This window comes from Mustela nigripes, chromosome 3, assembly GCF_022355385.1.
Source record: "Mustela nigripes isolate SB6536 chromosome 3, MUSNIG.SB6536, whole genome shotgun sequence".
NCBI lineage: Eukaryota > Metazoa > Chordata > Mammalia > Carnivora > Mustelidae > Mustela > Mustela nigripes.
Window position 1 is genome coordinate 28,812,272 of NC_081559.1, and position 14,313 is coordinate 28,826,584.

Sequence of the window (14,313 nt, forward strand, 5' to 3'; positions counted from 1 at the left end):
CAGCAGCGGACCTGAGAAATCCAAGTGCAAGGAGTTCGTTTGGGAGGTGGAGGGAAACACCCGTGGGGCTGTGGGGATGTGAGACACAGGGAGGGGGGCCAGGAAAGGGGTGTGTTATCAGGCTTAATTCTGCTGGGGTCAGGAAGCCAGGGTCAACTTCCCATGTCAGAATGATCTCCCAGGATGTGAGGGAGCTGAAGTCTTCTTGGAGCCTTGGCAGTCCCTGGCTGGTCTCTGGGGTGGGGAGCATTAGTTCCCTAGCATTTCCAAATGCCTTCACAGGAAAACTAGTCTAGCAGCAAACACGCCCCCAGGGCAAAGAAGTGCTACTGTTGGCAGGTGGGAGTTGGGCCAAGTCTACGGAATTGATCAAAGTGAGGGACACTGTGGGTTACTAAGTGTCTTCTATCAACACCGTCCACATTTTACCATTACAAAGAGCACTGGCAGTTCCCATGGGATGGCAGCGGCTGCCTGAGCCCAGATCTCTCTGGACATCCTCCAAAAATCACCGAGTTCAACCAAAGGACAAGGAAGGAAATAAAAATACTCCTACCACATGTTTACTGCAGACTGAGAAAATACTAGACTTCGTGATCAAGGGCCACCGCCTGGTCTCTGAGATGTGGAAATCCTAGGACCCCATCGACACTAGGGGGCGCTCGGTTCCAAAGCAGCCTGCCGCGGAAAGGCTGGTAACCCCAGTGTCCTGTGCCAGTGTCCATCACCAGCACACTTAAACTAACATGTAAGACTGCGGGTGCTCTGGGGGAAAGCCATTAGTTAGGCAAACTGTAAAGCAAAAAAGGATGAACAAACCCAAGAGGAGGAGCAGGAGGAGGACATGGAGGAGGAGGAAGAGGGAGAGAAAGAGGAAGGAAGGAGGGGAAAAAAGAGAAAGGAGAACAGACAGAAACGACGGGAAATTATTAACCAGAGGAAAAAACACTGACTAATCAGAGACTGCTTATAAAAGTTTATGAGACTGAGAGGGGCAGGGAGGGGAACAGTGCCTGGGCCTCACGCTGAGTGTGGAGACCTCACGGCATTGAGATGGAGTCCTGGACTCTTCTGGAAATGGCGGAGCACTGAGGCCACTTCCCAGAAGAGAGGACCAGGGATGGGAGAAGGACGTTCCAGCTGTGGACGCACCTACCTGCCTCTGACTTCAGACATGGCCTTGAAGAAAGGATTATTTGAGATCAGGCCTCCATCCTGTGCCCAGAGCTGGGGCCTCCTCTACCTGCGCCCTCCCGTCCCCTCTGTTCTGGTTCCAGAAGTCAAGCCAGGTTCAACTCCCACGCTTGGTCTCCAAAATAAGCACCACAGAAGGAGTCTGAGTGAGAAATCCACTTTAATACTCCAGCTTCAGCTCAGCTGATCACTTCTCAAGCACAAGAGAAGTCTTTCCAAGAGGCCTCAATCCACTAAGAGGTTACGGCTCAGAGAAGGAAACAGCTCAAAGAAGCCCTAAAATGGAAAGCAACATGGGATCTGGAATCAGTGGTGGTCAGCTGGGGGTGCCCTCTGGCACACCTCCTGCCAACACGGCCCAGCCAGAGAGGCACGGTGTTCACCGGCACCTGACAACTGCCCCAGTCCTCCCATCCCCCCACCCCCGTCCTCTCATTATCCGCTGGAGGCTGATCAGGGCCCCTGTGCCTGGAGAAGGGGGACCCTTCCTTTCCTACATGGTAGCCCCCAGACAGCCAGCTCCCGTCACCCAAACTGGCTCCCGAGAGACAGCGACATGCCCGGGTGTCCCGAGGACGAGTGAGGCGGGAGTCACCTTGAAGAGAGTGAGGGTCTGGAGTACTCCCGAGGTGCAGGCGGTCTCTCGGATAGAGTGCATGGCCAGCTGGGGGCTGCCTAAATCGAGAACCCGCAGCCCCAGCCGAGAAGCCAAGATAGGTCCGATGGTGGTTCCACAGGGAGAGTCATTCCGGACCATGAGATCCTAGGGAGGGAAGGAGAGGCTCTTTCACCACAAAGAGGGGCTGAAAGGTGCCCACTGGTGGGGGCTGCCTCAGAGAGCAGATGGGAACAGGAAGCCTACATTAAATGGCAGGCCCAAAACACAGAATATTCTGGATTGGTCCCATTCTCTCCATCTGAACTACTGCCACTCTAATTCCAGCTACCACCATCTTGCCTTCCATTAAGAATCCATTCTCCACATAGCAGGGAGGGGAATTAAAATAATAATAATAATAATAAATGTACCGTTTTTATCAGCCTCTTGCTTAACATACATTCTCTCCCTGCCCCCATACACACACAACAATCATTCAGCAGTTTCAGGGTTTGCAGAAATATTGCTGTGGCATGCTGAAACCATTCTGTTTATATTCTGGTACAGAAATAAGTAAAAAAATCATAATATGACGTTTAGTGTTAAGATTTTTCAGTGTAAGGGAACAAAGAATTATAAAACTAGATAATTAAGTAGTAACTATTATTTTTTTGAATAAGAATTATAGTATTAACTCATGGTTTCCAAAAAATACGTATTTTTTTCCAGCTATGTCAACAAAAATGACCCCAAAGCATTGTCTCCCGTGATAACAATGAACAGTCCCATGGTGCTAGACCACAGTCTCTAAAATCCCCATCCTTCCAAAGCTGCCACGCTTGGGGAGAAAAATGAACAAGATGAGCCTGCAATTTCCTGCTGAATAGAAAGCAAGAACACTTCGAGAGTCCTGTCAAAGGACACGTGTTGAAAGGACTCCCATCTGGCAAAGTTATGATCATCTGAGGGTGAAATAAAGTGACTACAGGGGTGCCTGGATGGCTCAGTCAGTTAAGCATCTGACTCCTGGTTTCAGTTTGGGTCATTATCTCAAGGTCATGGGATCTCAGGGCCATGTGCTGGGCTCCATGCTCAGTGGGGAGTCTCCTTGAGATTCTGTCTCTCCCCCTCCGCCCCTCCCTCTGCACATGCGTACTCTCCCTCAAATAAATAAAATCTTTGAAAAAAAATGACTAGGGGTGCCTGGGTAGCTCAGTGGGTTAAGGCTCTGTCTTTGGCTCAGGTCATGATCTCAGGGTCCTGGGATTGAGCCTTACATCAGGCCTTCTGCTCAGTGGGGAGCCTGCTTCCCCCTCTCTCTCTGCCTGCCTCTCTGCCTACTTGTGATCTCTATCAAATAAATAAATAAAATCTTTTTTTAAAAAATCAGTTAACTTTAAAAAAAATTAGTACATGCCATTGGATCCACCCTGAACCAATAAAAATCTGATTTAATATCAGAAAAGGAAAAGAAAGAAACCCCTATGTGTCCCCATTTGGAGTGGCTATTAACATACCACACCTTGAAAACTGGTTATTTAAGGGAAAGAACGAGCAACTATTGGGTCTTTCCAATAGTTGGGAGACAGAAACCATATGTCATGATAACCAAACAGCCCTAGTGGATGGGCACAAAGTTCTGCCTCCCAGAAGAATAGCCGCTAATATCTGCAAAAGGGAAGACTCGTAGAAGGGATGAACTGGGGGAACGAAATTATTGATTTCGGCAAGGATTATCAATGGGTGTCAAAACCATCAGGTGTCTGGTGGATAGGGGACTCAACATTGGTACAGGTTACCGCCCAGCCAAAGGGAAAAAGCCCTCCTATGATGGTGGGATTGGAGGACACCCCAGTCACGTGCTCGATCTTACTGTCACTAAGGGTGGATCACCCAGGTAATACGTGTATAATCCAGCATGAAGGACACACGGGTCATGATGGCTGCCCAAAGATATCTAACCTGAAGCTACCAAGCCTTTGGGTATGAATTCCAATTTAGAGGAAACACAGGGCTTAGAGGCACCAGCTAAATAACACTACCAGGAAACAACCAGACAAAGCTAGAAAGTGAGACATTATGTGGGATGATGAGCCTACATTTCTTCAACAAGTCAATGTTCTTTTATTTTTTTTAAGATTTATCTGTTTATTTGAGACAGAAAGTGAGTGAGTGCACGAGCAGGATGGACAGAGGGAGAGGGAGACAGGCCAAGCACACTCCCCGATGAATGCAGAGCCCAACACGGGGCTCGATCTCATGACCCTGAGATCAGAGGCTGAGCCAAAACCAAAAGGTCAATGCTTAACAGACTGCATGACCCAGGCACCCCAAGTTGACGTTATTTTCTTTTTTTATTATTTTTAAAATATTTTATTTATTTTTCAGAGAGAGAGCGCACACAAGCAGGGGAAAATGGTAGAGGGAGAAACAGGCTGAGCACTGAGCCCCATGAGGGGCTCGATTTCAGGACCCTGGGATCATGACCTGAGCCAAAGGCAGATGCTTAACGACTGAGCCACCCAGGTGCCCCAAGAATATTTTGGAGATAACTAGGGAAAGCTGAAATTGATCTGGGGGTGCCTGGCTGGCTCAGTTGGTAGAACATGCAACTCTTGATCTCGGGGTTGTGAGATCAAGCCCCATGTTGGGCGCAGACCTTACTCAAAAAAACACAAAACAAAAAAACAAAAAAAAACCCCAAATGATCTGTGCATTAGGATTAGATACAAATTTACTGAACCAAAAGTGTGCTAGATGAAAAGGTAGAGAATACAGAGTGAAGAAGAAGCAAACAACATATTCAAAACAATTAAACTTTTTATAAAATGGGTATTAAATATATATGTATTAAAAAAAACTGGAAGCATATATGCTAATTTCTGTGGGTTTATGTTTTCTTATTTGCATTTGTTTCCTGAATTTTTAAAGTATACATGTCCTGCTTCTGCTTTGAGTTTGATTAAAGAAATTCCCCCAATGTCTCCTCACTGCCTTAGAACGCACAGACCCTCCTCCATGGCTTAGAAGGCCCTGCCCACCAGGCTGACAGGCTGAGCAGGCTTCTCTCCCCAGCCCCCCTCCCCTTGCCCCGCCTCTACTCTTCTCACTCTGTCCCGAGGCTGCTCTGTCCCCTGAGGCCGAGGGAGCGCTCCTGTGCCCCTGGGGGCCTTTGCACTCATTCCCTCTGCGGGGATGCTGTCCCTGCAGACTTGCCCACAGCTGCCTCTTCCTGGGTAGTCAAGTCTCAGCTCCAAGTGTCACTTCCTCAGAGAGGCTTCCCAGAGAAGGGAAAGGTCAGGTCTACATGGGGCAGGGAGGGGGAGGTGTGTGGCAGAGAGCGCCCTGAGCTGGGAGACAGGAGGCTGGGGCCCTAGTCCCGACCCACCAGGTTCTGCTTGCTATGTGTCACCAGACCCCCTGCACCCCAGTCTCTCATAGCTCTACCTCCACCTATCTCTGACGACCCGCGCCATTGCCACAGCAAGAATGAAAATGAGCAGGTGGGAGTTCCAGTCTCCCCGGCCCTGAACTTCACTTATGGAGGAGCCCAGGGTATGGGAGACAGATACGGGGAACTGGATGGGAAGAAAGGACTAAACCCACGTGCCATGAGCACACTGTACCTTCAGATCTCACACAAAGCCAGAAGAGGCATCATCATCAGCCTCATTTTACAAGGTGTGGAAACGGACTCTGCGAAACGAGCGCCTAGCCCCACAGCACACCCAGCACGGATCCCAGCTCTGCCCAGCTCCAAAACCCATTCTTCTCTACTGGAACTCCATCCACCAAAGGTGGGCTCCCAGGCACTTCACCTTCCATGGGGGCCCATCTGCTCATGCCCCCCACTACCGCATTCCCCCCATCCTGTCCTCACAGGCAGGGCCCGGCCTCACCTGCAGGGGCACCCCGACCTTATTGGCCACCTCTCGGATCAGGGCCTCTGAAACTGCATTTGAGGCGTAGCGCTGCTTGCTGTTCACCTTGATCACAGGGCCCTGGGGAGGGGGAAACCAGGAAGCCTGGGTGAGGCACACACGGCGGGCAGGCCCACAGGGAAGGAGACGGTGCCCAGAACCAGGCAGGCCTTTAAGTCCCTACAGAGAAACAGGAGCATCTCACCTTATGGAATAAGGGCCGGTGGTTCTCCTCATGCTTGTCCCTGTAGGAAACCGAGTCAAGGATGGGGATGGCACACAGGTGGTGGGCCCCCCAACAGTCGCCTCCATCTATCCCTGGACAACATTCCTTCCCACCCAGTGCGGTGGGACCTGAGACACATGCCGAACACAGTGTCCCAGGCAGCCTCTAGCAGAGGCGCAAAGAAGTCTGTAGTCTATTCAACACACCCGGGTTGGGTGTTACATGACTTTGACCCACCTGGGTCTTGGCGCTGTCTGAGGGAAGCCACCACTGACCTTCCTACCAGAATGAGGGGGAAGGTGAAGGGGAAAGGAGAGAGGCTGGGGCCTGGGGCTGGGGTGGAGCCTGCAGGCAGGTTCCGCTGGGTCGGCAGCTGTGAAGACTGCACGCCTGGCCCGGCAGACTCACAGGTAGTTGGGGTGCACGGCATGGGCCATGTCTGCACTGATCATGTAGGACTTGGGGATGGCTTCCTCGAAGGCCGTCAGGTGCTGGAATGAGGCTGAGATCCGGCGCAGCACCAGCTCTGTCAGCAACGACTGGGCCCCCTGGGCGCTCTCGGAGCCCACCTGCCAACAACAGAGACTGGCTCTGGGGTCTGGGCTCGGCAGCAGAGCTGGAAGCCAGGGAGAGGGGCCCCACGCCTGGGACCACCACTGGCCCGGGACCCTGCTGACTCCGGGGATGAGGAATGCGGGGTGTTGCGAGCAACCTCCCCAGTGCTGTGCCCCTGAAAACCTGATGGTGGGTGGGGGCTGGACAAATCCTATGTCACGCCTGGGGCAGAAAGAGAACTTTCTGGGGGCTTCCTGCACCTGCCTCCCCTCCTCCTCTCCTGACCTTCACATCTGGGGCTCAGATGTGCCCCACCGCGCTGGCCAATCGATCATCTTTTATGCATGTAACAGAGATTACTAACTATCCACACTATCCTGCACAAGAAAACACTCAGATTGGAGCTAAGCATGGGACTACCCAGTGAGAGAGGACACTCCTAGCTTTCTCGTGCAGCTAAACATGGCCAGGACGATGGAGTTCTGTGGAACACAGGTAGCGAGGAATGCCACCTTCGGCCTGCACCTTAAAAGGTTGGGCACGGACTCTCCCTCCGCCCTTTCTCTCATCCTCCTCTCTCAGTATAGACAAGATGGCAATGGCGGGGGATGGAACAGCCAGCCAGCCTGGATCCCGAGATGGAAGCCGAGGGCTCCGGACAGCAAAGACTTGTCCTGAACTGCTCCCTCTGACCTGTGCAATCCCAGGGGAGAGAAGGACTCGTCTGCTCAGGATCTGGGACCTGAGAGGGCATCTCACGGGAGCGCACAGAGCCAGGCCCCACCATGCCCTAAGCCCTGGGCTTTCAGGATGGAGGGCAGAGTCCCTGTCCTCCAGGAGCTCACTGTGTGGCACACGCAGCAATGTGGGCGGTACAGTCACACCTCCAGAAGCAGACTCGTGCTGAGCCAGGGCAGCCAAGGGCTAAGGGAGCACAGGCAGGGCCTTCCCATCTTTGTGGCTTCTAGAACAGCCCTGGCTTACAGCGGGTGCCTGGCACGAGCCAGCTGCGGGAAGCTTCACACAAGCGACCCTCCAAAGAGCCCTCCACGTACCTCTTCGTTGTCATAGAGCGCGATCATGCGCACGTGGGGCTCCGCGGCCAAAGAGGCAGGGGCTGAACAGGAGTCGATCAAAGCCTGTTTGGGGGGAGCAAGAGCATCCTTCTCACTCCTTCTTCCATAACCCCGCCCAGCAGCACCTGGCAGGTTCATGCTCCCCGCCTGCCTTTCTGTCACTGCGGCCGTACTGAAGCGGGCTGGGACTCGGACTGGCCTTCGTCTCTTAGGGCTCTGCTTGGCACACGGGAGACCCTTTCAGCTGGGCTAGGAGAAATCCCCCCTTGAGGTGTGCTCCCATCCCTGCCTATGTGAAAGGCAGAAGGTTGAATAAAATGCAGAAGTAGAATGGAGAAGCCTGAGAAGTCAAAACCTCCACACAGAGCACATAAACTGGTCGGCTCCAGTGAAAAGATCAAGGTCCACAGAGGCGACAGGGACTCCATCAGGGGGACACAGCTGGCTGGCTGCAGGAGCTGACACAGGTCCCAGGCTCAGCCCTGGTCTCCAGTATAGCCCAAAGCCTGTCTCTGAGAATAGGATGGGGGCAGGAGGGAGAGGTATGAAAAGAGAGAGAGCAGGAGGAAAGGAAGAAATAGAACTGCCTAGAGTAGAAAGAAGGCAAGGACTCTAAGGTGACCAGAAGGGATTGAGACAGGCCCCACAGAGACCCCAAGGCACAGACAGAAGGCTGGGTGGGCATAGAGGGCAGGGTGAGCAGAGGGAAGGGGGCAATGCTGCCTTAGGAGGCCCTAAGACCTCTCCCTGAAAGCCTCTGCTTCATGGTTAGGAGACACCGTGACACCCCAGCCAGCCTCTCAACCTTCCCCAACCTCAGCCGTGGCCCCTCCCCATGGTCCACCTAACACCAGCAGACGGAGGAGGTGGCCAGTGGCTTTCTTAGGACCTGCTGGGCCTTGAGGCAGTCCCCTGACCACTGGTTCTCCTGGCCGTATACCCCGTCTGGGGTGCACCCACTGCCCTCCTCACCTGCAGGGCACAAAAGCAGCTGTGCAGATTGTCCAGCCGAGGGGCAAAGATGAACTCCTCATAGGCACCACCAAGGACCTAGAAAGATGGGACAATCAGCCCAACCTTCAACCCTCCGTCCCAACTCACGTGCTTCTTCCTGCTCCCAGAGGCCTGGGTTGGAGTGAGCCTCCTTGGCTCTGTGTGCAAACTTGTGCCTTGCCCCTCGCCCCCCAGCTGAGGGGACGGGGACCCTGCTGGGTAGGGCTGAGCGGACAATGGGGAATGGAGCTGGGCAGGAGCTGAGAGATGGGAGGGTGACGTCTATGTTTCCCACCAGTTCCCATGGGACCGGGAAAAGGGAGCTGAATGGACACAAGAAAAGCTAAGGAAATAAACAGAAGAGGGGACCAGCCCAGAAACAGCGCACATTCAAACAGGACCGAATGTCCGAAGATTTCACAACTGGGAGGGACTTGAAGGCAGGCTCTAGAAAAAGGGGGGCTGCATCCAGGCCTTCTGCCCTCAGAGGGGCAGGGCCAGGGTCAGTTCAAAGTACACAGCGAGGGGCGCCTGGGTGGCTCAGTGGGTTAAAGCCTCTGCTTTTGGCTCAGGTCATGATCCCAGGGTCCTGGGATCAAAACCCACATTGGGCTTTCTGCTCAGCGGGGAGCCTGCTTCCCCCTCTCTCTCTGCTTGCCTCTCTGCCTACTTGTGATCTCAGTCTGTCAAATAAACAAATAAAATCTTCAAAGAACACAGCGAGCCCCGATAGCAGAAACTACAAGGTGTGGGGAAAAATAAAATCTGTGGAGGGGCTGATCTCCAGGGCCCACACACGGATCCAAGGTGGTAGGTCGGAGGACGAAAGTGACCTTTTGAGAACCACTGGCCTGGAGGCAGAGGAACATGGTGTCTACTGGGGAAAAAGAGGGATGAGAGTAACTAGGGGACTGGCTGAAGTGGGATATACCGGGGCAGGCCAGGATCCCCGCGATCCCCACCCGTGAGTCCCTGCAGTCATGCGTTACCGCGGGTTGGGTGTCAGCAAGGCAGAGCTCCATCTCCAAGATATCCTCGGGGCTCAGTCCCAGATGGGCACAGAGAAGGGACATGAGGACCGAGTGGTGCCGGTCATCCTGCAGGGCAAAAGCATGCTGGGAGGAAGAAGGTCTGCTCTCTCCATCCTCCCTTTCTCCAGGGAATCAGTCCTTTCCCCCTCCGCCCCCCTTCCTAGGAGCAGGGGACACTCTTACAGCAGCACTGACAGGCCCAGCCTCCGGAGTCCCCTTCTCCAGCTCCTCCTGGACTGCCGTGGCAAGAATGGGGACTCTGTGGGGAGACACATGAGGGCAGCGTGGGGCGAGCTGGAGGGCACGACACCCCTGAGCTCAGATCTCCCCATGGGAACTGTCCCTGTACCTCGAATCCCAGCTTCCCAAATGGTACAGCTAAGAGGGCCTGCTGGTATCGTCAGCTGGGTCCCAAGAGTAGAACCTGGCTGTGGCCACCATGAGGTAGTGCAGTCCCAGGTCCCACAGGAACCCTGCCATCACTTGGTGCCACAGCCATCCCTCCCGGTCACCACAGCCCTGGCCCCAGGCTCACAAGTGCATCTCCATGTTGGGCCCGAAGTTCTCGTTGACGTTGCGCTGCAGGTGGATGGCCAGGTGTGGGATGCGAAGGATGGGCCGCTCCACGTGCACCAGCCGCTGTTCCAGCCGGCCTGAGGTAGGGCACTGTGGCCCGCCAGGCCAGGTCAAACCCAGGGGCCTTTCAACCCCCGCAGGTTAATACCCCCACTTCACCCCCACTGCCCCACTCTCCCTTCCCTGCGGGGCTCCCCACAGGTACCCCAAAGGAAGGTCACTGTCAATCTTCGGGCTGCTGAAGGTGAGAACCTCCCAGGTCCAACCCCAGTTCCCACCTTGACAATGACACGTCCAGCCAAGGTCAGGTCCCGGTCAAACCAGGTGCTCCAGATCCCACCACCATAGGTCTCCACGCCAACCTGCTGGAAACCCACCTGGCTGCGGCGGGACCGCCGTTTCACCTAAGTGTGAAGATAGGGAATGAGAAGTCAGAGAAGGCCAAATGGCAGGATTTGGACATGAGACAGACAGATGGAGGCCTAAGGACCAAAGGAAGAGTATCTCTGAGAGAAGGGCTCCAAGTGTGGAGGAAGGGGGCGACCAGTTTGCCCCGGTCTGAGGACAGAGCCCCGGTCTGAGGACAGAGCCCCCAGTTCGTACCTCTCCACTCCCTTTTGCTGTATATTTCCCTGATGACCCTCCTACCCCAGTGCAGCCTCAGTTCCTCACCCGGAGACAAGGGCTGTCCGTGTGGGCTCCAATGAGGCTGAAACCATTGCCAGGAACATACTGGCCTCCAACAGCAAAAGCAATGATCGTTGAGGAGTTCCTGGTCAGAAAGTACTGGGGGGTGGAGGGGGTTAAGATTGACTGATTATCTAGCCAGCTGGCTCAAAGGACTTTGAGCCCCGGCCTAGGGACCTGCTTTTCTCCCCCCCCCCCCCCCCCCCCCCCCTACCCTGCTCTCCGGCCTGATATCCCAGCTCTCCGTCTCTTTGAGTTCATGGAAGCCAGCCTGGAGGAGGCGGCTGCGGCACTCGGCCACGGCTGTAGAAAAAGAGCCCTTTCATAGCGATGGAAGCGGGTTATGAGGCACACCGGCCACCACCCTCCTCTCCTGTCTTGGTCACTTACCGTGGAAAGGAGAGGGGCTCCGGTTCACGAACTTGAGGAGTTCCCGGGCCGCGGCCTGCACCGCCTCTTTGCGGGCCCTACCGGTCATGGCCACCTAGTGGAGGCGGGGTAGAGGGGCTGCTCAGACTCCTACCAGGTTTGGGACCCTTGATTTATATTATCCAGGCCCCGGGAACCACCTTCCCCCCACAAACCCCATCCCTGCGAAGTGATCGCTCCAGGGCTCGGACCTCCGCTTCCGTCCCTCTCCCCACAGACTACACGCAGATGCCGGGCCAAACCTCTTCCGCCGAAAGCTCTGGCCCTCCAGCCGAAGTATCAGAACCCCAGGCAGCGCTCACCGCCCAGCTCTTCCAAGACGGCCCGCCTCCTAATCCGAGCTTTAGCCCCGCCCCCCAAACCCCACCCCCCCGTGCCCGCCCAGCCCAGAAACCCCGGTCGGTTCCGAGCTCTAAGCTTCCAAGCGGGCCCCTAACTCAAGAGCCGGCTTGCACTAAGGAGCCAAAGTCCTACTGGCCGGGGAATACCCTGCCTCCACGACCCCAGTCTTTAGCAGGCCACCCTTTTCCACCCCCCGGGAAGATCAGGTTACGGAGGCCGAACTTTCGGTTTCGCTTTGGGTCAGGCACAGCCCTCACCTCGGCGCGCTGTTGAGCTTAAGCCCGAGCGGGCTCCGAGCCGGGTCTGGGGTCGGAGTTAGAGCTGGGCGGGCGATGGACACCTACCTGCATGGCCCCCCACGCGTGGGCCCGCGTCCACTAGCCCTGCCCCCGTGCTCGGCCCGCCCCCTAAACCCGCCGCGTGCCCCGCCCCCGCCGCACCGTCTGCTCCGCCCCTCGCCAGGTAGCTCCGCCCACCCGCCCCCGCCGCGCCGTCTGCTCCGCCCCTCGCTAGGCCGCGCCGCCTGCCCCGCCCTCTCTGTCCGCGTTGGCGGCGGGAGCCCTCTGCTGCCCGGGAGGTGCCAGGACAGCCGCGAGTCGCGCGCCCCCAAGCCTGCCCGGGGTCAGGGAGTAGGAGGAAAAACTCCCCCGCGCCAGCTCACCTGGTCCGACGAGTACTGTACAGAGTGCTCTCTCTCTCCACAGGCACCCTTGTGATAATAAAAGCAACAGGGCCAGTGTTCATGGAGCGCTCACGGTGAGCTTTAGCTTTATGATAAGGCTTCACGTGTTACCTGGTTATCTTCCCAGCTGCTCTATCAACTTTGTCCTTTCACTGTCCCCATTTTATACATGAACAAAACAAGTACAGAGATGAATCACCTGTCCAGGGCAGTAAATGGCAGAGGTGGGGTTTGGGCTCAATTAACTTGACCCCAGCTACTTGGAACAAGCCACTCTCATATCTTTTCTGGCCCTTTTTCATACGCACCTCGGTATGCGTTAGGTGCCCCGGGGAGTCCCTGAGGGACAGAGAAGTTAATGACTTGCCCAAGATCACACGGCCATTTGGATGCATCTAGAATTTGACTCCTATCTGCACTCTTCCCACGTCTTAAAACGACAAAGTGAAACAAACTCCACATGTTCTTGGAGGCAATCCCAATATTCATATGTCAAGAGTGGTGAGTGGCAATTTAAAAAATCAAGGTACTCACCTAGTCATAGATTCTGATCATGACTCTAGGTGGCCCCTGGGTCCAAAACAAGGCCCAGCAACCAGGCGTGTTAGCACTCCAGGGATTAGAGGTCAACAGCACAATCTGCCCTTTATATGCCGGGATAGGAACGTTGGGAGAGGGCTGGGAAGCAGTGGGAGAGGCCCACTAGCCCTCAGTTCACAGGAGTAGGTACTGCAGGTGTTCAAGAATATACAGGTGGTGGGGTAAATTCATGGCATTCCCTAACCGTTCATTGAAATGTCATTAGGTATAAAGTTTCAGTGCTGAGTGGGTCATGGAGAGAACATTCTTTTCCTCTGAGAGCCAGAGGCTGGCTACTAGTGAGGAAGGGACACATTCATGGACAATGACAACTGCTGAAACAGGGGTACAATGTATAAGGAAAGGACACTTAACTTAAAAAACTTGTAATGCTCTTCCGAGTACAAAAAAAGAGTACATGCTAATGTGAGAAATTCAAATATCATCAAAATGGGTAACTTAGAAAGTGAAATAAACCTTGGATAAATTGAATATCCATTCTTGATTAAAACAACAACAACAACAACAAAACGAAATGCTCTTTACAAGCCAAAACGAGAAAGGGTAAAAGCGTAACTGCAGAAATTAGTGGGGAAATAACAGAAGTGCTCCTTTCAAGTCAGAAATAAGAAACTGGTGAGCTTTACTGCCGTTATAAACATGGAAAAGTAAAATGTCTCATTACATATAGATTATTTGGTTACCTAGAATCTCTAAAAATAAAAACTGACAAGCTATTTGAACTAGTAGGAAGAGTAGCCTGATTTTATTTTATTTTTTAAAAAATATTTTATTTATTTATTTGACAGAGAGAGAGAGTTCACAAGCAGGGAGAGAGGCAGGCAGAGAGGAGGGGAAGCAGGCTCCCCACTGAACAGAAAGCCCAACATGGGGCTTGATCCCAGGACCCTGAGATCATGACCTGAGCTGAAGGCAGAGGCTTAACCCACTGAGCCACCCAGGCTCCCCAGTGGCTTGATTTTAAAAGTCATCAGCTTTCCTGTGCAATAATCAACTAGAAAATAAGCTAGTAAAAGGGTCCTATTTACAAGAACAAGAAATACTATTAAATTTCTAGGAATGAGGGGCAACTGGGTGGCTCAGTCAGTTAAGCATCTGCATTTGGCTCAAGTCATGAACCCAGGGTCCTGGGGTCAAGCTCCACATCAGGCTCCCTGCTCAGCGGGACTCCCTGCTCAGCGGGGAGTCTGCTAGTGCCTCTCCTCCCGGCTTGTGCTCCCTTTCCTTCAAATAAATAAATAAAATCTTTAAAAATTAATAAATTCCTAGGAATGTGTATGAGAGAGACTTGGTCTCATTGTAATCAGGGAAATGCATGTTAATAGGAGATACCATTTTTGATTTGTCAGATTGGCAAAAATGAAAAAGATTGGTTATATGAAGTGTGGGAGAAGGTCTGGGGAA

General features: G+C 53.7%; 1 protein-coding gene across 1 annotated transcript; it reads right to left on the reverse strand.

Moving 5' to 3' along the window:
- Positions 1 to 1,335: 1,335 nt before the first annotated feature.
- On the reverse strand, positions 1,336 to 12,057 carry DNPEP (aspartyl aminopeptidase). Its single transcript, XM_059393539.1, has 15 exons — positions 11,972 to 12,057; positions 11,247 to 11,340; positions 11,071 to 11,159; positions 10,842 to 10,955; positions 10,448 to 10,573; positions 10,129 to 10,259; positions 9,777 to 9,852; positions 9,552 to 9,659; positions 8,542 to 8,619; positions 7,549 to 7,632; positions 6,347 to 6,507; positions 5,918 to 5,957; positions 5,692 to 5,793; positions 1,790 to 1,957; positions 1,336 to 1,470 (listed from the first exon to the last, which is right to left on the reverse strand). Exons 1-15 carry the CDS (start codon positions 11,975 to 11,977, stop codon positions 1,420 to 1,422), a joined length of 1,428 nt encoding a protein of 475 aa, XP_059249522.1. The 5' UTR covers positions 11,978 to 12,057; the 3' UTR covers positions 1,336 to 1,419.
- Positions 12,058 to 14,313: the final 2,256 nt, after the last annotated feature.